The sequence below is a fragment of the Volvox carteri genome (assembly GCF_000143455.1).
Source record: "Volvox carteri f. nagariensis unplaced genomic scaffold VOLCAscaffold_10, whole genome shotgun sequence".
NCBI lineage: Eukaryota > Viridiplantae > Chlorophyta > Chlorophyceae > Chlamydomonadales > Volvocaceae > Volvox > Volvox carteri.
This window is the reverse complement of record NW_003307553.1, coordinates 35,447-61,077: the sequence shown is the minus strand read 5'-3', so window position 1 is coordinate 61,077 and position 25,631 is coordinate 35,447. Positions and strand designations below refer to the sequence as shown.

Here is a 25,631-nt window from a genome sequence, read left to right as displayed (position 1 = left end):
ACTCCGTCCCAGCCCCGCCTTGGGACATTGAGCGCGGTGAAAGAGCGCAAGCGCGCCCAGAAGTCCACTACTGCCCGAGCGCGGGCGTATTCCAGGGGGGTTGCTGCTGCTGTTGCTGTTGCTGCTGCTGTTGCTGCTGCTGTTGCCGTCCCCGGTCCCGCGATGGGCCCCTGCGTTTGATCCTCGAGTACCGGCGCGTTCAGCGGCGGCCCCTCGTGCGGTCTCACTCCGTTGGCCAGGTGAAAGAAGTCCGTTATCCGCCGCTGTTGGGGCCCTTGCGCCTGGATCTGTTGCACTTGCTCTGGCTGTTCTGTCGCGGGGTTAGCCGCCCTTTCCAGTCGTCTTCCGGCTGCTCGCAGGCAGCACCTGCCTACCTCCATAGCAGACAGGGCCGCCAGGGCGATCACATCCCAGGGGGCCTGCTCGCAGCCGGTCGGGGCTTGGACCAACCACAGCTGCTTCCGGGTGATGCCGCCTGTCGCTGCCTCCTGGGAGGGCTGTATGTGTCGGTCAATTTGCTCCCGGACAGCTTGTCAATTTGCTCCCGGACAGCTTGTGCGACGGGGATGTATGTATGTATGTATGTATGTATGTATGTATGTATGTATGTATGTATGTATGTATGTATGTATGTATGTATGTATGTATGTATGTATGTATGTATGTATGTATGACGTTATTTACACTGCGGGCGGAAAAGCCGGGGGCCCAGGGCTGAAACACAGTGCGGGGGCGGGATGCACACGGCCGGTTAGTCGCGTGCACTCCGCCCCCCGGTCATGCCGCACGGAAAACGACGGCCGGCACACATCAGTGCTCCCCTCCGGGGGCTAGCGCTCCAGCTAAACGGGTACTAAGCCCGCTGGTCACCTAACAGAAATGAAGTCGCAACCGGGGGGGATCTTCCTACGGACAGAAAGCACCGAGCACCTCAAACAAGCTCGCGTCCAGGACCCGGGCGACTGGGGGCCCGACGAGTCATCCTGGGCTGGGGAGGTCACCAAGCTCCAAAACCTCACACAAAAAGAGTGCAAAGACACCAAGCAGCCTCCTGAGACTACTACCCACCCCCGCCTCTCCCTTCCTGGGCTAGTCCAGGGGAGATAGCACCCGTCGGGGGGATAACACTGGACAAGTCCACGCCCTACCACCGCACTGGGTCCATCTCGAACGCTGCGGCCAGTTTGGTGGTCCTTGGATTAATTATGTTATTTGTTTCTACAAAACCGCTTTCATCTGTAAAAACAATAACTTTTCCTTCTTCCTTATACTTCTTTATTTTATCCCAAAGGGAAAACCCTGCGGCGACGCCGGGCGATCAAGCATCTGAAAACCACGGGGGGGTGAGGGTAGCCAGCCCCCCTTACCGCTCTACCATGGCGGCTGGTTCCCAAGACTATTATCTCACCTGTACTTCGCAACACACGAAACCGGGTCTCGTACCCCGAAGAACCTAGTCCTGCACACGCGTGCACCTCCGAGTACGGCCCCTTCTGGGTGCCCACCTCCCCTCATCCGGGCCCTCGCTACGGCCCCCTGTTTCCACTCACCACCCCTCAACCCTACATCCTCTTGGTGCTCTCTCTGCCTCGTCCCCTCCCTCCCGGGCTCTCCCCGCCCGTCCCCCGATCTCCCCAGCCCCTCGGCCTCTGTCTCTCCACTCCGCTGGCACGGCTCCCCCAGACACATAAACCCTCCCTCCCCAATCCCCCCCTTGCGCGACACCCCTCTAACCCCCATCCCTGCTCCCTCACCCCTCGCTACCTTTCCCCTCAACCTCCCCCTCAACCTCCCCACCACACCCCCTCCTCAGCCCCCCTCCTCGCCTCTACACCCTATCCCCTTATCCCCTGGACTCCAGCTCCCGTCTCGTCCGCTTGACCCTGAGGTCGTGATGTCCACCGCCTCCGCGCAGCGCAGTGGTTTGTACTGCCCCTTGCTGAGCCAGAGCCGGAGCCGGACCGGGGCTTCTCCTTCTACAGGTGAGGTGTCAAACAAGCAGGCACCAGGCGGCTACACGGCCGCTAATCAGATGGCAACCTGTTGGACCCCGCTGCTGTGTCATCTTGCCCCTCGCCCGCCCCCCTCATCCTCCGCGATTGCCAGGAACAGCTATGAGTCCTCTTCCCTTTCTACACACTCTCTACCGACTCCATTTGCCTTCCCTCTGGCCGGGGCTCCCCTGCACTGCCCATGCCAGCCCAAGCACAACCCCGGCCAACCCATGTGTACGGCCGGGGGCCCGGTGGCGGTGGTGGCGGCCACTGGCCTCCCCGCCCTTCCACCACCGGGACGAGTTACGAGCTGCATGCCACGCCAAGGGGTTATGGCCACGGAGGCTGGGAGCACCAACAGCAGCTGTATTATCAGTCGCTGTCACCCGGGCCTGGGGCCGCTTACCCAGGGCTGAGCATCAGGGGAGGGTACGGTGGTGGCGGTGGCTGTCGAGGGGGATGGCATGGCAGCGGCGGCCATAGTGGCCTCCAGCCAAATAAATGGGTACGGACGGAGGCAGCGGCGCCAGCTGCACCGGCACCAGAAGGTCCAGTCGCAACGGCAGTGGCGCCAGTGCCAGTGACCCCGGGGGTGGCGGGGCGGGGCCGGCCATTTGCTGGAAGGGGTGATGGCGGCTGGGGTCGTGGCGGCAGTGGCGGCTGGGGCCGAGGCCGTGGAGGCAGCAACGACGACAACGCTACGCCAGCGGCAATGCAGGCGTACTACAAACCGTCATTCGGCGCTGACCCCTGGGCGGCTCTGACACCGCGGCCGATGCAGCCAAGAATGCCGGGCCAAGTGGCGGTAAGGCGGCCGCTCCTGGGGCCCCACTGACTGTGGATATAAGGAAGCTGGGGGGAGCGAGCTTGGCCGAGATGGCTATGGAGAAGGCGGCGGCGGACGGAGCCGTGGCGGAGGGGATGATGGCGGGGCGGTTGTGGGTTCGGAGGGCATGGAGGATGAGGGGAGTACAGCAGTTTACAGCGGTTTTGATGGAAGCGGCGGAGCGGATGAACCGCCTGAGGACGATGACAACGATGAAGTCGGGAATGGGGATGGTGACAGGGAAGAGGGAGTTGAGATAGGGCTTGAAGGGCAGGGTACGGGCGTGGAGGAGGAGGGGGACGGTGATGCTGGGAGCCGGCTTAGCGAAAAGGGTGTGCAGGATCGGCCGTGGCATTGAGGAGGAGTGGGGGGGAGAAGAGGAGGGTTAGAGGCGTTACAAACACGTTTTTAAAGCAGCTGGTTGGAAGCGGTGCTCCATATCCAAGGCCTAGATCATTTGCCGAAGTGAGAAAGTAGGGAGCTATCCAGTGTGAGTTGTGGAAATCCACGACAGAGCTCCCACGGTAACATACATAGGGGTGTGGGCAGGAAGAAGCGGTGCAGCAGTACGGCATGTCGTACAGAAGGATGGAATGGAACAAGAGGGTGCAGAGAGAGAGAGAGAGATAAATGTGGGTTACCTAGGCCGCGCTTCGTGTTATGCGTTCTTAGTCATCGCTCGTAGCGTGGGCCTTATGCTTCAGCTCGGCCAGCCGCCTCTCTCCACTTGGACGAATTTCTTAGTGCCGTATTCTCTTGAATGCCACATACATAACCGGAGGTAGGATATACCCCTGAATGGGTACGACAGGCGGCTGTACGATAGTACGCCAGCAGTTGTTCCGCTTACACGTCACAAGTAATAATAATAATAATAATAATAATAATAATAATAATAATAATAACAATAATAATAATATGTTAGCCCATTACCGTAATTAACGAAATGCACGTAACAGAAGCCCTCTTCAGTGGGCTCAGCGCAGGATTGAAGGCAAGGCGGAGTTGGTCCTGGCCCCCTACCTGCTCAAGCTCATGGAAGCAAATTCGTGGCACTGTGGACAATCCCAAGCAGCAGGGCAGACCAAACAGGTTGGACAACTCTCCACGAACCCTTCACGGACCCTCCACGAACTCTCCAAGAAGATTTAGATCAGCGCGTCGGACCCACCAACAGCACCCGTCCCGCCGGGGAAGCCCGGGCCCAATCAGGATGTTGTTGATCTTCAAGCTAACGACCAACCGACAATCTTCTTCCCCTACACACATGTCACTCTGTAATCTTCTCCCCGCGGATTACTGAGTAATCAACCTCGTTCATGAAGTGCGGCATCAATTGGCAGAAGATCCCTCACATAATGCCCCATAACCCTGGTAAGGTATCAGCATGCACACTCAGCGCACACATGCGCATGTATAGTGCAAAGCGGTTCGTATTACACTTTTTTCACGTTGTGAGATCCGGATGTCTTCTTATCGTACCTCCCGCGTTCATGACCAGTGAAGGTTTAAGTGTCGTGCGTGCGATGGTATGGTGTAGTGGTATGGACATTAGGGTTTGTGGAACGGTATGGAATGTGTATAGTACTAATAGAGCAGCTATGTATCCAATCTAGTCATTATTACATGTAATGACGTAATGACTGTAGCTGATATAAACATATACACATACATATCATATGGTACACCAGGAAGTCGGTTGTATGTGTAGTATGGAATCCATACTGTGGATGTCCAGGGTCTGGTCTGGTACTCCATGATGTTGCAGGCAGGTGGTGCGGGACACGGACAACTCATATTTCATTTCGTTGTATGGAGCGGTATGTATGGCATGTCGTAACTGCACCTCCAGTTTCATTAGGGCCGAGCGATTTACAGTCCAAGTTCCCGCCAGGATCAACATCCGCAACACAGAGCCCATCAACCAAAGCTGCTGCCCTTCTAAATCCTTCTAATTCCCCGTTTCACATGCTTCATGCAGCGGGGGAACATGTTTTTCCACGGGAGAAAAGAGCTTTCTCAATACCAGGCTAATGCCGCGAGCAATCCACGCTCAAAACATCACAAGCACCACCATCCAAATTTGAGGAGTGCAGAGGTGACTTCAGAACATCAAAACAAAGCACCAAACAACGCATTACCACGGGTTGTACATGTACACACGAGTTGTACACATGCCATACAAAAAGAAGATTTCCAAGGTGACTTGCGCCGCCGCCCCAATCAGGTCACGTCCCACTGCAACCACGCCGTCGCCCCCGAACCCTCCAGAAGCTCGCGCGTAGGATAAGGCCCAGTTGGCTGCCCGGTTTCTCAAGTGAAGCCCAATCTACTAGCCCTTGTTTGCAGACGGGGGGCCTGCGGGGCCCCGTTGTAAAGCCCGGATGCGGACCTTCGTTCATTACCTACCTAGCCTCGGGCTCTCCACATCTCGCGGAGAGATGCCCATCACCGCCATCCATGCAAAAGCCACAACTGAACATGAGGTTGCTCGGGCTGCAGCGGCTGTGCCACTTGAGCCGAGCGATGTGCCGCGGCTTGTCGGTCATTCACAAATAGCAAGCAACAGGTACGGTGTCCTGACCGCCGCGCTTGATAGGCACGGCCCCTAAGACCCAACGCCGAAGTACGCTGGAAGACAGACAGATAGACAGACGGACAAACCGGCCCAGGCTGCACTTGCCCCATCGTCATATAAAAATCCCAGCAGACGCGTCTCTCGACAGGTGCTGTCATAAAATATTTTCGCAACAAGCACACTTGTGACTTGTGCCCATCCCCTGCCCACTCCAGTAACCCCTAGTAAGGAACCTACTGTTCTTTTCATCTACGGCGAAAGATTGAAAAGCCTAAGATAGCCCAAGATGAGGAGAAAAAACCTGTCGCATTTGGTGTTTAGGAACATCACAGGCAGGGTCAAACGTGAGCCCTATTATTTCTTTCCAGGTAGGACACTCTGGCGCTTGCAAGTGCCCCGCGGGTCTGACAGAACCCGCTAGAGGCGATAACTAGACAACACAACAACAGACCTCACATCGACATTGAGAACTGTAACGCAGTAGTACCTCGGTTGCTCGCAACCTTGCTCACCACAGGACGGTGCTCTTAAAACACACGAGACAGCCTTCATACCCAGGCCTCTACACAACCTAGGCCCTACCGTACAGAGTGAAACGACCAACGACCAACCGTCACCAGTTAAACTGAGCCGCGCTTCTCCTTTGCACTTTTGAAGAGCACCCTTCAAATGAACACAGAGACACACACATACACGCACGCGTTGCTCTTCTTCTTGGTTTTCATTCTCCCGAAATGATCTATCATAATAACCACTTCCTCAAAGCGACTCGCCTTAGTGGCTGACCTACACACCATAGTAGAATGGAAGTTGGCTTTAGCCCGTTTTTTGCAATACAAAGCTCAGCTCAATCCCCGCACCGCACCGCACCGCAGCACAGCTGTCTGTCACCAGACGGAACAGCACAGTCGCAGACAATGCCCACAGCTCAAAGCTCAGCACTCCCCAGAAAAAGACGACGACGACGACAACCACGACATACCGGCCCACAGACCACCACCCCTTATTGTTGTGTAAAACAACACCGGTGACGAGATCACCACGACAATCTCCACGACAATCACCAGGACAATATCCGTAAATGTCCGAGAGTCATAGAGGAGTTGCGGCGATGGATGTCAGGCAGGGCTGCCGTCCGCGTCTTACTGCGGATGCAGAAGCACACCCGGACGCAGCCAGCAATGATCCGTCGCCCCTTTTCCCCCCACACACGAAGACGTGCTCACAAACGGGCGGGTGTACTACTAGTAGTACTACTACTACGGTAAAGTTGCCGTTTCTTGTGTATCACCTCCCTTACCCCCTTTTGCCATTTCCTTCTCGTGGCTCACTTTGTTAGATTCTACACACATATATATCGACAGAGACGCACATACGCACGCACAAAAAGGTCGCGCCCGTATGAGATCACCAGCGCTTCCCACTCCCAGCTCAGCTTCATTAACGCACGCACACACACACACAACACACACATAACACATGGCAAATGCGGCCTCATGTGTGTGTGTGTGTTTTATGGTGTGCGTGTATGTATTACGCATCTCCCTAGGCCTCTACAGCCGGGGGACGCCACCCGGGCCCCCCGTGGGTAAGAAACCGCCGAAGCACTCCGTCTATTGGAGAAACGTGTGTGTGTTATGTGTTATGCGTGTATTGCTACCTGTGGTAGCAGCGGTCGGCGATGGGATTCCTGAAAGCAACGCGAGGGCGAACCAACCAAAACCAAGGGCGACCCACAAGCACGAAAACGGCGACGCACAGAACACGCAAATGCCAGCTTTTCGCCACCTGGATCGGTGCGACACCGACCTTTTCACATGACCCAATTCCAGTTCTGCAATAATGCAGTTTGCCAGACTGACAAAACAGGTGACAGGCAGACAGACAGACAGAAAGGGAGAGGGGGACAGAGGGACGAGCATCAACATACGCAAAGAGAGACAAATCCGACAGAGACGAATTCGACAGACAGAAGCCAGACAGACAAAACCGACTGGTAGCAAATAGCGCGTATATCTACACGCATACGTTCTGGGCCACGGTCGAGAGCACATTCAGATAACAACATTAACAATAACCACAACTGAACCGTCCGTGTTGGTTGACCAAGTGCACCTGGGCAACATCATAGCCATTCAGGCACAGTGCACAAAATCACTCAAAAACCACTCGACCGGAACTCCCCCCACAGTAATCTCCGCACCCAGCCAGTCTTCGCATCCCACCACAGCATTTTCGTTTCTTGAAGCGGAATCGGACGCACTACACGACCATGTAATCACAGTCACGCATAACCAAAACCACCTCACAAGACCCGCGATCTCGAAATCGCCCGTTCAGCCGCCGTAACGAATGAAACACGGCGACGCACAGCGCACGCGCGCGCCAACTGTCTGCTTTCCCCTACCTGTCGAAATAGCTCCATGCGTTGTAACTGACTAACTACTACCTACCTAACGAATGCATCATCACCCCTAGCGCGGAACGCCACACAACAATATGGACACGAAGGACACCGGAGCTTAAACACGTAAACACGTGTAGGCTCTAGCTGCCATTCATCCATCCGGGGGATGTCTTCAGTTTCTCATGCCGGAGAGGTTGAGGACCTCCTCAGGCGAACATTTACCGTCCCGTGGGTCACCAAATCCAAACACACGCCGCGTGCTTTGCACCTGGCGGAAGAGCAACCCGCGGCTATCACCCAACAACACCCGTGCCTTGGCCAACACGTAGGCGTCCACTCGTTCAAGAAAGGTCGGCAGCTCCTCCAGGAGGGCGGGCTCGGCGTGCCGACTGAGACCCTCTCCTCGCCACAGAAGCGTGAACGTGTTTTCGCGCTCCTGCAGACGAACGAACGAAGGAACGAATTGTCAATGGGCCGCAATACTGCGTTTCGTTTTATTGTAAAGCATTGCAATACAGGCCCTGGCAGAACTAGTTGCCCGCTGCCGGGGCACAGGGACTGGATGTGGAAAAAGGGCAATCGGCTGGGTTGCCGTACTGGGTTTCGGAGCCGTATAGCCTAAAAGCTGGACTAAGCCTAGGTTTGAGTAGGTAGCTGCCCCGACTCGGCATTGGTACGGCCAATTCTTCCTGATACCCTATTCTTAACGCTATCCAACGTAGTTGAAAAAGCAGAGAAAACGTAGATGGACGTTTCTTTTGCGGAAAGCGCTAGTTCCCGAGCCGCATATATGAAGGTATCAGGAGTGCTGCGTGTTTGGATAAATTGACCTGAGCTGCGATATGTAAATGTCAAGTGTTGCGTTTGCGTTTGTGTGTGTGTTTATATATGTATTTTAATGATCTAACCCGCGATGAGAGAAATACCAATGTTTCTTTTGTGTGTGTGTGTGTGTGTGTGTGTGTGTGTCAGTGTTGACATATGGCAAAATGCGCAGGCACGTGGCACACATATCGGTATCAGCGCTGTAACATCAGGTGACGGTATCAGCGCTCTCACCTGGCCTGGTCCGCCCATGCGAGTAACCTGTCCCAGCTCCGTCCGCCCCTCCAGTTCCTGCATCAGCAGCACCTGCTGGTCCGCGGGCACCTCCACCAGCGTCACATGGAGGCTCACCGCGCCCGCCTCCGCTGCCGCCGCCACCACACAGTCCGCCAGCGCCGCTGCTGGCACCTGCACCCGCCCTTCCACCAGCAACGCCACCATTGCGCCGCCCGTGTACATGTCCACGAAGCGGTTGGCCGCAGCCATCGCATGGCCGTCCGCCACTACGAGAGATAGCCATTCCAGGACGCGCACCGGCGCCCTCAGCAGGGCCTGGGAAAGCGTGGGCCAATGCCGACCGTGCGCCGGTGGCGGCGGTGAAGCTGCCGCCATCGGCGCATCCGACGCCGACTCGCCCTTCACGACTCGATGCCACAGCCCAAGCACCGCGCTGCGCAGTGGCGATAATAAATTCGTCATCTGCTCTACAAAGACCCTAGGGTTGTGGTAGTCCGGCAGACGCCGCTGGTCGGGGTACTTTGGCGGCTGCATGTCGCAGAGAAACGTGGCGCCCTCTCGCAAAGATACAAACTTGCCCTCCGTCGCAATGGCGCCGTCGCCGCCGCTGCCGTCGGGAAGGGCGTTGGCGTTGGCCATGGCCGTCGCCGTCTCCGCCGTCCACGGGGTCACGAGCGCAGGGAACTTACTCTCGATCACGCCCCATTCTACATCCTCCAAACCGCCGTTGCGGAAGTGTTGGATCTGGCTGCTGAACGTCGAACCTATGGAGGACACAAAGAACGCTGACTGCATGCAGATTGCCTTCTCCACCATCTGCACCATCAACTCGTCGTCTAGTGGCAGCGACTGCAGCCACCGCGGCAGCGGCGCGGCCGCCTCCTCCACCGACCGCTGCGGTCGGTGAGCACCCTCCTCCCCACCTGCCCCCGGCCCCGCCCCCGAGCCGTCCTGTTCCTCGGGCCCTACCACTTCCGCTGCCGCTTTCATCGCTGCCGACTCCGCTCTTCCTGCTTGCCAGCTGAGCAGCTGCGCCAGGGCGTCCTCCCAAAACAGCACCCTGGCCGCCACTGCCCGCCGCAGCATCATCTTCTCCCGGCTGTCCGCGTTCGTGGCGACGTAAAGCGTGTCTAGGCCCCGCGCCGCCAAGGTCTCGTTCAGCCAGGCCGCAGCCTCCGCTATGCTGTAGAAGCAGTGGCCCGAACCGCCGCAGTAGTAAAACCAATCGGCGCGACGCAGATGCACGGCCGCGTAACGACGTGCGCCACGCAGGCGCACAGGCGGCGGCTCCAGTGCCGAATCTGATGCGCCCATCGACAAAGTGCGATGGCTTGTGGGGTCTAATAGGGCAGGCAGGCTCAGGCTGCCGATGCCGCCAGCGGCGGCAGCCGCTGCGCTGCCGCCAGCGGCAGTGATAGCAGCAGCAGCAGCAGCTGTGGCGATCCCCAGCGGCAGCTGCTGTGGCGGAATGAGGATCTGCATGACTGAGTCAGCGGCCGCCGCTGCCGCCTCGGTAGGCATCCAGCTGCACACCTGCCGAGGCTCCGCAATCGTGTCTGCCAGGTCTGCCAAATTAGGCAACAGGTTGACGCCAAAGAGGTCCAGAAACAGCATCACCTTCTCCGTCCGGCCAGCGAAGTTCCTCCGAATTTCTGCCAGGCTGTACGAATGTGCTTCGGGTGCGGGGGGCACGTGAGTGCAGCCAGATACCTGGATGCCCAGATCGCGTGCGTTTGTCAGATCTTCCCGACGGTTCCAGCAGTTGTAACCACGGTAGTCTGCTCATAGCATTGGGGGATTCGGGTTGGGGAAAGACAAACCACGCACGAGTAAAGCCGTTTTTTTGGTTTAAGTCCGCATAAGAGGGAAAAAGACCTATTGAGAATCGGGCATGGGTAATCCATGAAGAATCGGCATCGGTTTAGGACAAAAGAACCGGATATGAGTTACCAACGTGAAGATGGACGAACTGAACAAGAACTGGATATGGGTCAAGCGCAGAGAGGCAGTGTTGGCGCTCTGTGAAGATGGACGATGAGTGCGAAACTACAAAGGGACTCCGAGAACAGGAGGCAGCAGGATACTATCATTAATCTTTGGGTGCTAACCTCCCTGGGGGCCCCACAACGCGGACCTTCAAGAGGAAGAGCACGTCCCTGGCATGTGACCCAAATCGAGATGGCCGTAACCTGGTCCCATTCCAATGACGGCAGGCCAACGCCGCAAATGATGCATTCCCCTTCCCACGTCTCAAATGCTCTGACCCAAATCAAATCCAGTAGGATTGTATACCCCAAGGCTGCTGATCGCTGTGAGTACACGCCCGCTATGCCCCTGGGACTTGCGCGTTTCCCATGACTTGTCGCAACCCAACGCGCGCCCTGCCTATAGCGAAGCGGCTGGATGCCGCAGGACACATATGGGCGCGCTCGAATATGAGATGATGCTCGAACGGGATCGCTATACATCGCTCGGCGAATAGCATCGCAGGAATGGCGGCAAAACGCACCTTCGAGGCTGAAGCCCGTTTCCAGCTGAAGCACCGAGTCATCCTCACAAAAAGCACCCCGTCGAAGGTCTGCTGGTGTGGTATTTCCCACAGGCCGTGCGGTGCCTGCTGAGGCTGGCTGCGGCGTCTCCAGGCCCACAGCATGGCAAATGTGCTCACGAAACTCATCAAAAGTTACGGCCTGGGAGTTCCGCCTGCGGGCGTAAGGTCGACATGAGGTGGGGACGGATTGCCAACCAGCCAACCAGCAAGGCGGGTAAGCTATGGAAAGCTATGGCTGTGGGTTAAGCGCTGCACGTGTAAGAGCCACCGGAGCCCAAGCCAAGTCCGCGCTAAGGGTTTACGGTAACCCGGCTGTCCTAACCCGCCTGCCCTTAACCACCGTGCTCCTGTCAACGTACCTCAAGCACTCCAAGCTAACGTACTTGGACACGTCCACCATAGGTACAACGTCCGTAAACATCGGCATCACAAGCACGCGTTGGAGAGTTCTAGCCAACAGAATCCCAAGTTTCAAGCACTTCAGCCGGTTCGAGAATTGACCGCGGTGGCATTGCACCAACAGGAACTTGGGGCTTTCGCCACCATCGACACCCAGTACCCCTGCACGGTGCAATGCAACGCATGTGCGCCTGTTCCACAGCAGAATGGTATGACAATCCGGTACACGTCATAATGCTCCCCACGATAAGCACTTATCTAGAAACGGAACGAATCTTCTTAGGATCCCAGTAAACCGAAAACTTGCCTCGAGTCTTAGTCTTCAAGTGCACTGCCGATATGCCCACGCCTGATGCCGCGGCCTCCTCGCTATTACGTTCACCTCCAGAAATAGGACCCGTAGAAGGATAAATCCATATGCTTGTGCCGATCAAAGCAATGCATGCCAACACTAGAGGACCGTTTGGAAGGAGGCGACGGTGACGAGGCGACAGAAAGCGTATAAGGGACATCATTACGATATGGATCACGTCCAGCAACCCCTAGCTATGTTGAGGACACGTGCGATGCACGCTTGCTGGAGTCATTTTCAAGGCGGTGACCAACGCTCCCAGGGGATTTCGCGGCACCTTCCTAACCTAATACATGCATTGTTATAACCTATTTCTTAGGAGTCAGATCGGTACATGGAATCCCATGAGCTGTAGTTCGGCTTTCAAAAAGTTATTCGTACGAGTTACATCATGATACCCAATTCAGCAAATTTCGCATGCACCAAGCGGAGTTGTTGGGATTGTCAAGTACTTTCAAAGAGAGCATGCTCGAATGTCTGCGGAACAGAGTGACTTTGGACGAGCCTTGTTAAGGCCTCTAGAAGCATTCTTTCAACAAGCTGTGAGCGGGTTTGTTCAACATCATGGCTGGGCGGCAGGTTGCAGGCAGTCGCCCTGTGGCCTCCCTTGGGGTGGCCGCCATTACTCTTCAACGAGCCCTGGATTTCCCGGCCATGGTGTTGGTCGGGCGCAATCCAGGAGATTCCACGTGATCTCGCAAGGCAACCGACTACCACCACTTCTCGCGGCAATTTCGGTAGCTGCTCCTGCCGGTGGCGGGCAGCCATCAGACAAATTGACTCCGGATGTGAAACCCGCAACAACAAAAGGCAAAAACGAGCCCGAGGATCGCATCCTCATTTCGGAGGTGCGTTCGCAGCTCAGAATTTGTGTTGAACACACCAGCTCTCCTGCATTAGGCAGCCAGCCAGCCATCTCGCCCTCCTGAGTGCAGTGTTAAGTTCGAGAATGGAACACTCCTGCCTCGTCATCACATCCTTTCTTTAAATACAACTCCCTCTCGGGACTGGGTTGGCGTCATAGCTGGGTCAGCTTCATAGCAGTATTACTCATGACTTCCCTCCGGTTTCCCCCTTCCTTTCCGGATCTGCCGCGCGCGGTTTCTTCTCTGCTGTCATGCTGGCTGTGGTTGCTGCGCTGCGAGGTGCTCGTTCACAACCGTTTCGAAAGTTTGAATAAAAAGTTTGACATGATGAGGTCGACTTTTCTGCCAATCACTTTTCCACCAAAACAATGTGTGCGCTGCGCATTTCCGATTTATCAGGGAACCCTTCTACTCTATAAACTTCATAAATGCAGACATGCTTATACATGCATACACCCAGTACCATATACCCACATATAGATACAGCTGCCGCCTACCATCCATACTTCATTCCCTGGTCCCCATGTCTCGCATCATCATGATTTGTATCTAGGTGGAGGTGGTTGGTTGTGACGGCGAGCTAAAGCAGATTGCACGCGAGGCGTTGACCACGCGACCCAACTTCGCATACACGCTAGAGGAGGTCAAGGTGAGGAAACGGCGGCGCGGCGTTGAGTGACCCGTGGGTCAGTTTGAACGTTTTGGATCAAGTAGGGCCTCATTGGTATCAGTTTTTTGGCACTCTGATTGTCGTAAACGTCGACATTTTCGGCCGGATCTTGGTGGAAGTTGCGTTTAGCGAGCCGTGTACGGCGCGCCGATTTAGACCGTACGGAGAGGTGCGGAGCAGTTTGATGCATGTGGGCCAGTTCTACTGATTTGATTGGTTCAGTGCAAATCCTTTGGGCACGAAGCTGAATCCATGCGGGTTCAGTTGGCCGCACTCTTAGGCACCTTGGCTCCGAAAACGGCCTCTGTCTTTCCTCCTACGAAAGCTGAACTTAGCTGCTTAGCTTCCTTCCATGGCCGTATCATTATCATCAAAGCGATTTTGACCCTTTTGCTCGTGCCACGGGTGTACGGCACAGGCGGATGTACGGCGGGTTTTCGCCACCGGGTGGTTCGCTGAGGTCTCCCCGGACGCGGAGGACACGCGCGACGGAGTCAAGCTCCGGATTCGGGTAATTAGACGACCGTTGGTCGTTGACAGTTAATATGTTAGCAGTTGTAGCTACAGGCATGTAGGCTGCTGCAGCGTGTACTGCACGGTGTACTGTGGGACGGCAGGATTTGCAGAATAACCACCTTAACGACCATAACCACCACCCTCCTTGACGAGATGTATACCTATGAAACGGATTTTTTTATTCGAACCTCTACCGATATTTGACTGTTGTCCATGTATTTACCATCGCCCGTTGCTCCGAAACGCGGCTCTGCAACAACTGCCAACAACCATAACCGTTAGGCATTGACCAGAAACATACCGGAGCAACTAACTAACCAACAACTAACCCAACGTAACCAAATGATAATCGATGACAGGTCCGACCGAATGAGGAGGTCCGGTCCCTGTCCGCAGTGGGCGCAAGTTTACTGCCAGCGTGTGTCGTACAGCAGGCTTTTGAGGTGGGTGGGCAGTAGTAGTAGCAGTAGCAGTGGTAGTGGTAGTGGTAGGTATTACGCAACGAGAGGCCCCCGGGATTGGATTGACCCCAGAGGGAATAAATACCCCAGCAGGGTGGTAGAGGGCCATCGGGGACCGCAACGGACTGCCGTACACTCCACCCCACTGGGAAAACCTAAGATAAAGCGCACACCGTTGAACAGCAGTACATGTTGGTTGGGTGTTTATATGTCGGGCTTTCCGGCGTAGAGAGGAACGAATTAAAAAACGGGTTGGGGGAGGTGTTAGGGCAGCTGGGGGAGGACGTGTAGTGGGCCCTCCCTTGACGGTATAAGGGTTCTGCTGCCTTCTTTTCCCTCCCTCACCCTCCCCAGGGCCTGGGGAACCACCACCACCACCACCTCGCTAACGCTCATGATGAGTCCGAGATGCGCTGCCGTGCACTGTACGTGTGTGTTTTAATTTAGTTGGTCGATTGCAACTGTCAACCACCCGCTCGCCCTGCACCCTCCAGGGTATGCCTGGTCGTACACTGAACCTTGGGTCGCTTCAAAAGGCCATCGCCACGCTGGACGGCTGGTACCATGACAGGGGCATCATGGGCATGGTGAGAGGGGGAGGGAGGGAGGGAGGGAGGGGGGGGGTGTATGGGGGAGAGGGAACATATGCCCCCATGCAAGGAAACAAGGAATTGACTGCCGCCGTCGAGCTTGGTAGGGAGGTGAGTTTGGTGTGAAGGGTGGAGAGGAGGGATATGGGGGGGCAGGAGGAGGGAGGGTTTCATGGGTCCGGGCACGGGTGTTGCGGGCTTTGGATGGCCGTCCAACTCCACCCCACCCCACCCCACTCCACTCCACCCGATGCCCCAGGCTAGTCCAACCAATCCAGTACTGCCACCCGTCCACTGTCACATTGTACCCTTTTTTTCCCTTCCACGGGTTATCGTGTCCTGGTCTTGTCGTGTGTTGACGAGGGGGCGGGTACACTGTGTGGGCAAAGCTCGCCCTGAGGAAGGACGATGAGCGCTGTGGAGCGACCGGACCGGACCGGGCCGGGCCCAAACACAGCAACAGCGCAGGGGGCCGGGCGTGCGGCGTTTCGGGTTATCGTGTTATGGTGTTTCTGTATGTATGTGTATGTATGTTGTGGTATTCGTATTCACCTCTCCGTTCCCCTCCTCTTTGGGCGACCGTTGGCCGCTGGGTAACATCCTTACAGGGCAAACGCTTGTATGGGGGTTCCCTCCACCTTCCCCCCTCACCTCACCTATACCTTCACCTCACCAGGTGTTCTGGACGTCCGCGCCTTGCTGCTGTGCATCTCGCATCGTTCCAGAACTCCGCCCCTCCTACCGGCCCTTCCCTTCCCTCCCCCCCTCCTTGAAACACCCGTTTTCGCTAGTTTTGTTGCAAATGCAAATGTAAATGCCTCCTTCCCTGGACTTCGCAATTACGTTATATCCTTGGGTTTTACAAATTTGGTGTGTTCCTCTTTTATTGTTCCAGGTTTCGGACTACACCTTCGAGGACGGTCAGCTCCAGCTTCAATGCGCCGAAGCCCTGGTCAACTCCGTTACACTCCGGTTCTTAGACTCGACCAGCGGCCAGCCCACCGCTTCAGCCACCATCCTAAAACCCACATCCTCCGCCTCCACTACAACCACCATAACCACCACCTCCACAAGCACCGGTAATAGCAACAGCAACAATGATGGCAATAGCGAAAACGGTACAACGGCGACGAAGAAGAAACCACCCGCCCTGCATAAGCCCCCACGTACCAAGCCGCATGTGGTGACACGTCATTTGACTGGCACACGGCCTGGGGACGTGTACAACTTGCGGGCTGTACGGCGGGATTTGAATGCGGTGTACGCGACGGGGCTGTTCGAGGATGTGAACGTCTCGACCCGGGAGGCGGAGGACTCCACGGAGGCCGTGCCCAAGGTGTTGTTTCTTTGTGTTTGTGTATGTATGTATGGATGGATGGATGCATGCACGTATGTATGTATGTATGTATGAATGCATATATATGTATGTATGTATGTATGTATGTGTGTTTTCTAAATCTTTCGTCCGTAGATCTCCATTCCCCCCTTTTCTTCTTTCAATCCTCGAAACCCCCATTATTATTTTCATCCCCCCCTCCTTCACATCCCCCTCTCTGAAACCTCCCCAGCTGAAACCTGCCCCGCCTCTTCCCGTCAGAGGGGTCGGATGCCGGCACTTCCTTAGGGTTTCCGTGTCTCCTTGCATGTGATTGCCCCTTCACCCTCCTCTTGCAATTCGAACTTTGGATCATCATTCCCTATTGCATACCCCCTTCGTCCCGCCCCCGGCCCCCGGCCCCCTGCTCAGGTGGATCTGGTACTCGACCTCGTGGAGAGGAAGACCGGGGGCTTGTCCGCTGGGGGCGGACTTAGCGCCGCGGCGTCGGGGGAGGGCGCCTGGCCCGGATTGATCGGGTCCTTCTCCTACAACGAACGGAACCTCTTTGGACTCAATCAGCGACTGAGTGTCAGCGCGGAGATTGGGCAGGTGCGAGGGCAGCTGGTAGTGGTAGTGGGGGCTCAGGGGAAAGGGAAACTTCCTGATTTGCGATGCTCTTCCCGTAAAAATATTACGCACACACAAACACGCGCGTTCGTGCGCGTTCGTGTGCACTTGCAGGTGGACAAGCTGTTTCGCATCACTCACAACGACCCGTGGGTCAACAGCAACCCACACCGTACATCTCGTACCATCCACCTCATGAACAATAGGACCTCGGGTGCGTACTTATTATCAATTGAATGTTTTTTGGCGCTGCTCGTTTTCTTCTGCGTATGTGCGTTGTTCATTATGTGTTTTTAGGGTCGTGTTGGTCGTACACTGTTAGGTACAAAAAATCTAAAGCCCTCTCCTACCGCCCCTTTCTTCGAGTCATGGTCTTCATACAATGTAATGCTTTCCGGTGTGTTAAGGAGAGCGATGCGGGTTTAGTATTGGAGATTTACAACCTGCCGTACAATTCCGCGGTGTACTCATTGGCAGGCACCCTCATTTGCCGCCATCGTTCTGTAAGATTTGTTGATCAGTAAGAGTTGTTTTTCAGTGAAAATGTGCTTTGGGTGATCCATGCATAGGCTGATACTAAACAATAAAAGTACTAAATTTTAGGTTAAGGTCATTTTTTTCTGGAAGTACCTGTTTTGGGGGGGGTTAATTTAACGTAGGGTTTTAATTTTGGATGTTGATTTGATATTTGCAGGCAACACAATTCACGGCAGGGCGGAGGCGGACGGCGATGATGGCGGTAGCGGTGCTGCTGTGGGCGGTGGGGGGGTTGGAGCTGGCAGCGGTGGTGGGGGTGTACTACTGGGTCGGCTGCAGGGCGGAGTGGAGTGGCAACGACCGCTCTCGGAATGGTAAGAAAAGAAAGTGCCAGTGTGCGTGTTTGTGTTTGTCTGTCTAATGTCTATACGCCAGATGTGAGTGAGAGTGTAAGAGAACAGTGCGTACGTATGTATGCATTTATGTATGTATGTGTGGTTGACCACTATGATCACCACAACCACCACAACCATCGGCACGAGAGGCCGTTGAGGGCCCAATGCAGCTACTGGGATTCCGCAGGACGGGAGGGAATCTCCCCCGGCCTCGCCTAACCCGCCATTTTGACTTTTCGTCCGATGACCCTCCCCCCCTTGAAATCCGCCCAACTCCGTACTTGTGCATGTCGCAAAGTTGGTCGGGTTCCCTGTCTACCTCCTGTCACCGTACTCGCTGCATGGACGAGCGTGGTCAGCCAATCACGCACGACATGTACCATGCACCGATTACCTTCTCCGCGGACAACAATGATAAGGCGCTCGTGGTCGCGGCCTCGGTAACGTACAGGTGAGGGCATTATCGTGTGCTTTCCTTTTGTTCGTTTTTATGAAAAGTTGGCCTAGAAAGGAAGTGAACCATGTGCGCGCGCGTGTGCGTCTGTATGTGTGTGCGTGTCTGTGTGTCCGTCTTTGTATACATGTCTGTGTTTGTGGGTGTCTCTTCCTTGCGTGTGCTTTTGTGGTTTGCTTCAGTGTTGTGCCGGGGGAAAGGGGGAAAGAGGGAAGAACAGGCGACATATCGATTTTTGGTTCTATCTTAAATATATCCTTATCTGCATGCCAGTGACCAGCTTGTGCTCCGTGCTCCTCTTAAAACCCCGGCTGCCCTACACCCTCGGCCGCCAAAACAGCGACCCACGGGACGTTGACACACATGCCGTACTTGGCCTGGAACAAGCGCTGCCGTTACGGCGGGAATGGCTGCACTTCACCAGAATCAAAGTGGGTTGCTACTTACGTCTTGACTAGCTGGCTGGATGGCTGGGTTGTGTTGATGGGTGGGTTGGATTGAAACGCCAACACTCAGATCCCTTATACTAAATCAAGCTGACCTTTCCACCTACCTCAATCGGTAAAATTTCCGAGGAACCTGTAAATACCCCTGTTGAAATGGAAACAGAAAAGGACAGCTCCAAAAGCTACGGGCTAGTGCACCCGGGGAAGCTGACTTCATTAATTTGTTATCTAACCCATCTCTCACTCCTCCTTTTCGAGGCGGTCGGCATGGGCTGTTCCACGAGTGGAACAGCATACACATTGGCAACGCTGTATTATGTTTAGTGTACGGACGTGACATGACGTGTCGTGACGCGCGATACACATGATCACCCTGATCTTCTTTCCCCTGGTTCCCGCCCCTGACATCACGACAGGCAAGGTTGGACAAGGCTGTACGGCTAGGGCCATACCTCGGGTTGTATATTCGCGGCAGGGCAGGTGCTGTACTCGGCGATCTGCCGCCGTACGAGGCCTTTCCAATTGGCGGGACCAACTCGGTTCGGGGTTACGCGGGTGAGCTGTACGACGATCAACCCGATTGTTGCCCGATTACTCGATGACCGAGGCGGCGGCAGCCTCTTTATACAAAGGAAACCCCCCACAGCATGAAACTTGATGAATACATTTCTGTGCACGTTTTTTTATATTTTATGAGTAGTAAATGAGTAATGCCGCTGGACGTTCCTGGGTTGTGGAAAAATGCTGATGAAGCCTCCGGAAGAACTCGTAAGAACCACCAGTTTCTATCCCACCATCTCTCGCTTCCTTCTCACCCGCTCCCAGCTTTTTCCGCTCCCTCTATTTCGATACTCCCATCTTTTTCCTCCTTCCTTTCCTCCTCCTCCTTAGCACCCGGGGGCCCCGCTCGCCTAGGCCTGCTTATCTTCCTTCCCGGAGATTTCCCGCCATACACACACACCCCTTCACTTCTTGCATGCATAATACTCTAGCCCCATCGTTCCCCCCCATCTCGGACGATCTGATCCGATCCGTCTATTACCTCTGGCATCTGCCGCATTCGCCAGTGGTTCATCTTGTTCCCCCCACCCCCATCCCGGTCCCATCCTGCAGAGGGCTGTGTGGGTTCCGGACGCCACAGTATCGAGGGGACTGCGGAGCTCCGAGCACCTCTTCCGCTGAAGCAGCTCTGCGCCACCGCCTTCGTGGATGTGGGATCCGACCTGGGCAGCGGCCCCGCGGTAATCGGGGATCCCGCTGGCGTGCGCGGCAAGCCGGGCAGCGGGTACGGCTTTGGCGGCGGAGTACGAGCGGACTCACCTGTGGGTCCAGTACGGCTGGAATACGCGTGGAACGCCCGGAAGGAGGGCCGGTTTCATGTGGGGCTGGGGTACGGGTAATGAAGATTATATGTGACGTTGTGGTATGGGTTGGTTTCATGTAGGTTATGTGGTGTATGGATGAAGGGGAGGGAGGGAGGGAGGCACTGGCAGAGGCAGAGGGAGCGCTCCGTTTTTTCCGGATGGAGCTTCGAGTCGGGGATGATTATGAGTGCTTGGCGGCGGAGGTCGCGGCTGGGGTTTCGGAGCTGGTGTTTTGGAAGAGGGGATGAAGGAGTGGATGGGGAGTGTTTCTGGTGGGTTCTGGGAGAGTTAGGAGGAGGTAAGGGTGCGGGATGCTTGAGAAATCGGTGAGGATGATGATGGGACAGGTGTAGGACAGGAAAGTGGGAGGAGGACTTTTGATGGAGAGCGACGTGAGGTGCCCTAACGGAAGCACGGATGGCGGTGGCGACGACGGCAATTCTGATGATAGATAGGCAGCTAAAAGGGAGCTGGCAATCAACGATCGTGGAGTGAGAACGATGCAGGCGATGGTAGTGTAGCGGATTGAGATTTAGGAGTTCTAAGGCGCGTTTTGTGCGTTAGCAGGGGACAGAAGAGAACCTGTTAACATTGCTCTGTGGTGTGTCAGGTAGGGGGCCTCCTTCGATTGGCTGAGGTATTCAGGAGTACGAAGGCGGCAAAGACGAGGGATACTCTTATACGTCTGTACTGCAAAAAGTCTGTCCTGCAAAGTGCATTGCTGTACACGATTACGATGACGGCTGCAAACAGTCATTGCCTGCGAACTCCCCCCACAGTCCACAGTCCACACCAGTCCCCCAGGAGCAGCACACCAAAGCCACATCGTAGCATACACACTAGCACATACTAGCAGCACACCAAAGCCACAATACTAGCATTTCCAGCATCGAAGACGATTGTATATCCCTACAGAGCCCTACGTGCCAAAAAATGGGCCAATAGCCATGGACACCGGTGCATTCCAGAGACAAGCGCCAACCGCAGCACAGCGCTCGTATAATCCTATCCTCTTCAGTCACCGTTCCATTCATCACCTGCTTTTCAATGCGCCTGCTTATTCCCACGTGAGTCTGTGTCTTTGTGTAATCTACGTGGCAGTGAGTGCGCAGAGCATGAACCCAAACATCGAAAATAGCGCGCCGCACACACACGCGCGTCTGCATTTCCGTGGATGAAAATTATGTTCACGTCACACATATGCGCATTCGTATGATCGTATGGGTATGACACCACCTGTAATCAATAATGCAAAAATCAAACGGTGATGTGATCACTCGGTTGGACGGCAGGGACTATTGACGGGACACACACACACAACCCACCTGACTCCCCCTCGCGAAATGCCCGTTGCACATTGCGCGTAACTACTTCTGGAATCTTCTGGATCACAGCATTATGGCAGTCACCTAGCGCCCGCTTAACGCAGCCGCCAGGAAGGTCGGGTGTCCCTCACCTTGCACAGCCTCCATGCACAGCCCCCATCGCCCACAGCTGCCACCCCCACCCCGCATCACCCTCTGGCGCACGGCGCATTGCTCCAAGATATAAATGCTCCAAGCATTCTCTTGGGGGCGAGGCGCACGCGTCTACTCTCCTCCATGTTGGAATGTCATCTCTGTTTCGCCCACATCATCCACACCACCCGTGTGACAACCTTCCTGCGCCGTTTCAGTGCCGCAGCTGCCTCCCCCGCTCTACTCTGCAACCCCATCCCCCTCTTACGAGCAAAACTCCGAGAACGTGGGGAGCATTCCCCCCAGCCGATGCCCGGGTTCGCGGACTGCCTAACTGCATACCCCCCCTAGGCCCCACAGGACCAGGAGCCCACCTCCAAGCGCTGCCGCTTCGCTCTCCCTCCTCATGAACACGAGAGGCTAAGCCGGTGCCATATGGCCAGCAAGCAAGCGGCCAGTAAGTGCCAAGCTACGTAAGCACCAATGTCCAAAACAACCAACCCGATGCGCAGGCAGAGGGCCGGCAGCAGGGGCCGTTAAAGCTTTCATCCGCCTTCACACCTTGCCTGGATTTCCCGGTCGTATGCGTAAGGCTGTCTTGGTTGCAGCAGCAGCTGCTGCCGCCGCCGCCGCCGCTGCGGCCTCCGCCTCCTTCTGTTTCTTGACCTTCTCCGTCAGATCAGGCAGCTGGGCAATGGCCTGATTCATGTGGGAGAGCATGTCCACTACCGTGTCGTGGAGCTCCTTGGTCACTTTAAGGCCGTCCTGTAGATTGTTGATATCGGGTGTACATGAGATATCGGTGGGAGGTTTCGGAGGTTCGGTTCCGGAGCGTCAGATGGGGGGTTGCGCGGGTGCGGAAAGGACAGGACACACGGGCAAACACAGACAATCAGCACAACACACATCGCACTATACGTGGCGGCCCGTACGACACTGTACAATACCGTACAAACAGCCTGGCCCTACCTGCAGAGTAAGATCTTTGGTCCAGTTCGGGGGCATCGGGATGGGTGGCAACTGCAGGAAAGGAGGTGATACACCGGCGAAGGTACGTTTGTTGAGGAAAGAATGGGGCCTAGCCCAGGGATGAACATTGAGGATGAAGCCACCTCCGAGGGATGTGAGAATTCGGATGGCAGATCCAAAGGGGCCAAAAGTGGGAATGCTGTGGACCACCGGCATACGAGGCGCGGCAAATGCATAAGGGATATTGGCATTAGGAGCACATGATGGAATCTGGACAGTATGATTTCAACGCAACAGAGCAGAGGGAGGGGAAACGTGTCTAAACGGCCCCATTCTACCAGCGCGCATGTCGTGGGATAGTAGCGACCTCACAGAAATACACGCGCACGCAGGCACACATATACACACACAGGCACGCACACATAGGCACACACGCACACATGTACGTTCCTGTAAAGCTAAACGGCATTAGTCAGCAAAAACTATAAAACTCCACCCCTGGCCAGCGTCAGGCCCGGATTGATATGTAACAGAAACATGAACAGCTCTACCAGCCTAGTTATAGCCTTTCAGCCCAACGAAGGACGTCTTTTAAATCTTCAACCAGGCTGCCGGTCAGCCAGTCCTTGAACTAGACCTGCCTGCCAGCCAGCCTGTCAGCCAGCCACACAGATCCCCCACCAGGACATTGAGGCTTTGCAGACGCGTACCTTGAGCTGGTGCTCATATGCGGTGTAGGTCCGCTTGTCAAACATCCAAATCTCTTTCTCCACGCCCGGCTTCTGCGGAAGACAGACAACCAGGCAGGCGGGTAGACGTGAGAGACGACGAATGTTAGGGACAAGAGACGAAACAAAAGGTCCAGATGCGGGCCTTGGCACGCGGCGAAGGTGGCCAAGGTGGAGGAGGAGGTGAAGGACGAGGTGAAGGACGAGGAGATGCCACCCCTGCATTGTCCCCAATACCCTCAAGCCCCTTCTTAAATATCCCCCCTCCTCAAACGCCCCAATCCACCCTTCTCACCTTGTAAACGGTGCCCCTTGTGTAGTGGTACATGGGGACATTCCCCAAGCTGCGGTCGTGGGGTGGCTGACTAATGAGTGGCGAGGCAGGTGGACCCAGGTTGCGGATGTTGAGCTTGTTGGCGGCGACACCAATGTCCCAGGCGTACAATGTCTCCCGAACGTATAATGTCTCCCGAACCCAGCCTGGTGACATGGAGGACCCAGAGGACACGGGGTAAATATGTGAGGCAAAGGACATAAATGGCAACAAAAAATATATACAGCAATAGGGGCGTGCAAGGCGGTACGGGGCATCGGCAGCGATGGGGTGGTGGGGTGGCGGGGTGGCGCCCGAGAACGACTGGGTGGCTAGGGATAAAAACCCTGTGTCGCTCCGCGCCGCGTCGTGAAGCGCCGCCGCGCCGTGCCACATAGGCATCTCTCACACAGACCTCCGCCCCCTATCCACTTATTACCCCCGAACCTCTACATACCTACACACTCACTCACCTAGCATCTTCTTAGCTTCCGCGTGGGTCTCGATCTACAGACTGAGCTCCTCCCAAATGGGTGTGGCGGCCTGGAGGTGGTGAGCCCGCTACGGTGGTGCGAGGGAGGAAGGGGGAGAGGGGAAAGACGAACCACAAACGAGTGAAGGGGGAAAAGGGAGACTGATGGTGATGAACAATTGTGATGGCGGTCGCAGCCAGTTTATGTATAAGAGATGGTGCATGTGTGCAAGAGGCGTCCAAACCACAGTTTCCCATCCCGGCCATAACTCCGACACACCCACACACCCTGACATATCACAGCTTCAGGTCCCCCGACCATAAGTTTTACTGCGGACTTCCACACATTTTGACCCAGATCAACAAAGGTTGCCAGCCAGCCAGTTAGCCAGCCATGCATGACAGACGGACAAAAAATGCTAACGTAAATAGACTCACTCACCCATCGTGCTGCTGCTGCAGCTGATGCCGCTCGAAGCGTTTTTGGGTGTCAACAGCTCCCGTCGAGTGCCCCAAACCTGCCGTTAGTTGGGAGTTGCGAAGAGGAGGAAAACCGCTGGCTAGGAACGAGAGTCGTAATGACCCCAAAACCCCTTCCGAAACCCCTTCCGAGGAAGGAGAGGAGCAGAGGAGAGGAATAGAGTGAAGGAGAAATGGGTGCGCACGCAGTTGGACCCACGAGGCAGGCTGCGGGTGCAATATGGGGTGGTGCTGCGTGTCGTGGTGGTGATCTGCTCGACTGAAAATATAGTCGCCAAGTAGATTCGTAGGCGCGGAAGCAAATTACAGGTGACAGCCTGTACGCCAAAACCCTCTCCGACGAAGTTGGTGAATGATAAACCATGTTGGCGCACGATACCCACCTTCTTGACGGAGCCATGGGAACCATGACCTGCATAACAGCGTGGGAACTAAGGCTTACGCTTGGTAAATGCAATGATACGAGACCAGACGCCATCACGCGGGCGATAGTAGCTTACCCAATCAGGAATCGGCGTTAATTGCTTCGATATGATCCGCCTGAAACGCGGGTTCATAATCATCGTGGGGAAAAGCAACAGCCCAGTATTAGTTGCCCGAGCAACTTAGGACGTGTTCACATGTGGGCGAATCAGGGTTGATTCATGCGAATTGGACTCTGAATTGGACCTGATTGGACCCGAATCGGAATTGGGGTCCGGGGGGGCCTCTTCGGGTATGATTCGACGTGATTCACAGTTTTCTTTCTCAAAACAAAGTTGTTTAACAAACCGTTTCTCATAATTACCATTACAATACTATAGGAACATTTTCCAATTGTTAATTCACGCAAAGCGCACCGAGCATTTTTCACGAACTC

The 25,631-nt window shown here is 55.4% G+C and overlaps 4 protein-coding genes across 4 annotated transcripts; 2 read left to right on the top strand and 2 right to left on the bottom strand.

The window, feature by feature from the left end:
* Positions 1-1,205: 1,205 nt before the first annotated feature.
* VOLCADRAFT_88725 (uncharacterized protein) lies at positions 1,206-3,178 on the top strand (the record flags this gene model as incomplete). The annotated part of the gene is made up of 4 exons (XM_002948488.1): positions 1,206-1,343; positions 1,814-1,982; positions 2,201-2,799; positions 2,843-3,178. 4 exons carry the CDS (start codon positions 1,206-1,208, stop codon positions 3,176-3,178), a joined length of 1,242 nt encoding a protein of 413 aa, XP_002948534.1.
* Positions 3,179-6,951: 3,773 nt separating this feature from the next.
* Positions 6,952-12,329, bottom strand: VOLCADRAFT_88724 (uncharacterized protein; the record flags this gene model as incomplete). The annotated part of the gene is made up of 7 exons (XM_002948363.1): positions 6,952-7,011; positions 7,208-7,255; positions 8,074-8,241; positions 8,865-10,645; positions 11,377-11,570; positions 11,778-11,979; positions 12,200-12,329. 7 exons carry the CDS (start codon positions 12,327-12,329, stop codon positions 6,952-6,954), a joined length of 2,583 nt encoding a protein of 860 aa, XP_002948409.1.
* Positions 12,330-13,221: 892 nt separating this feature from the next.
* Positions 13,222-22,287, top strand: VOLCADRAFT_88723 (uncharacterized protein; the record flags this gene model as incomplete). Its single annotated transcript, XM_002948487.1, has 16 exons — positions 13,222-13,314; positions 13,589-13,684; positions 14,124-14,216; positions 14,581-14,664; positions 15,037-15,111; positions 15,177-15,269; positions 16,168-16,608; positions 17,020-17,199; positions 17,332-17,431; positions 17,912-18,068; positions 18,388-18,540; positions 18,884-18,974; positions 19,406-19,544; positions 20,103-20,379; positions 21,372-21,420; positions 22,171-22,287. 16 exons carry the CDS (start codon positions 13,222-13,224, stop codon positions 22,285-22,287), a joined length of 2,238 nt encoding a protein of 745 aa, XP_002948533.1.
* Positions 22,288-22,365: 78 nt separating this feature from the next.
* Positions 22,366-25,618, bottom strand: VOLCADRAFT_88722 (uncharacterized protein; the record flags this gene model as incomplete). The annotated part of the gene is made up of 7 exons (XM_002948362.1): positions 22,366-22,575; positions 22,780-22,830; positions 23,490-23,561; positions 23,803-23,987; positions 24,735-24,810; positions 25,156-25,184; positions 25,612-25,618. 7 exons carry the CDS (start codon positions 25,616-25,618, stop codon positions 22,366-22,368), a joined length of 630 nt encoding a protein of 209 aa, XP_002948408.1.
* Between the last annotated feature and the right edge of the window lie 13 nt (positions 25,619-25,631).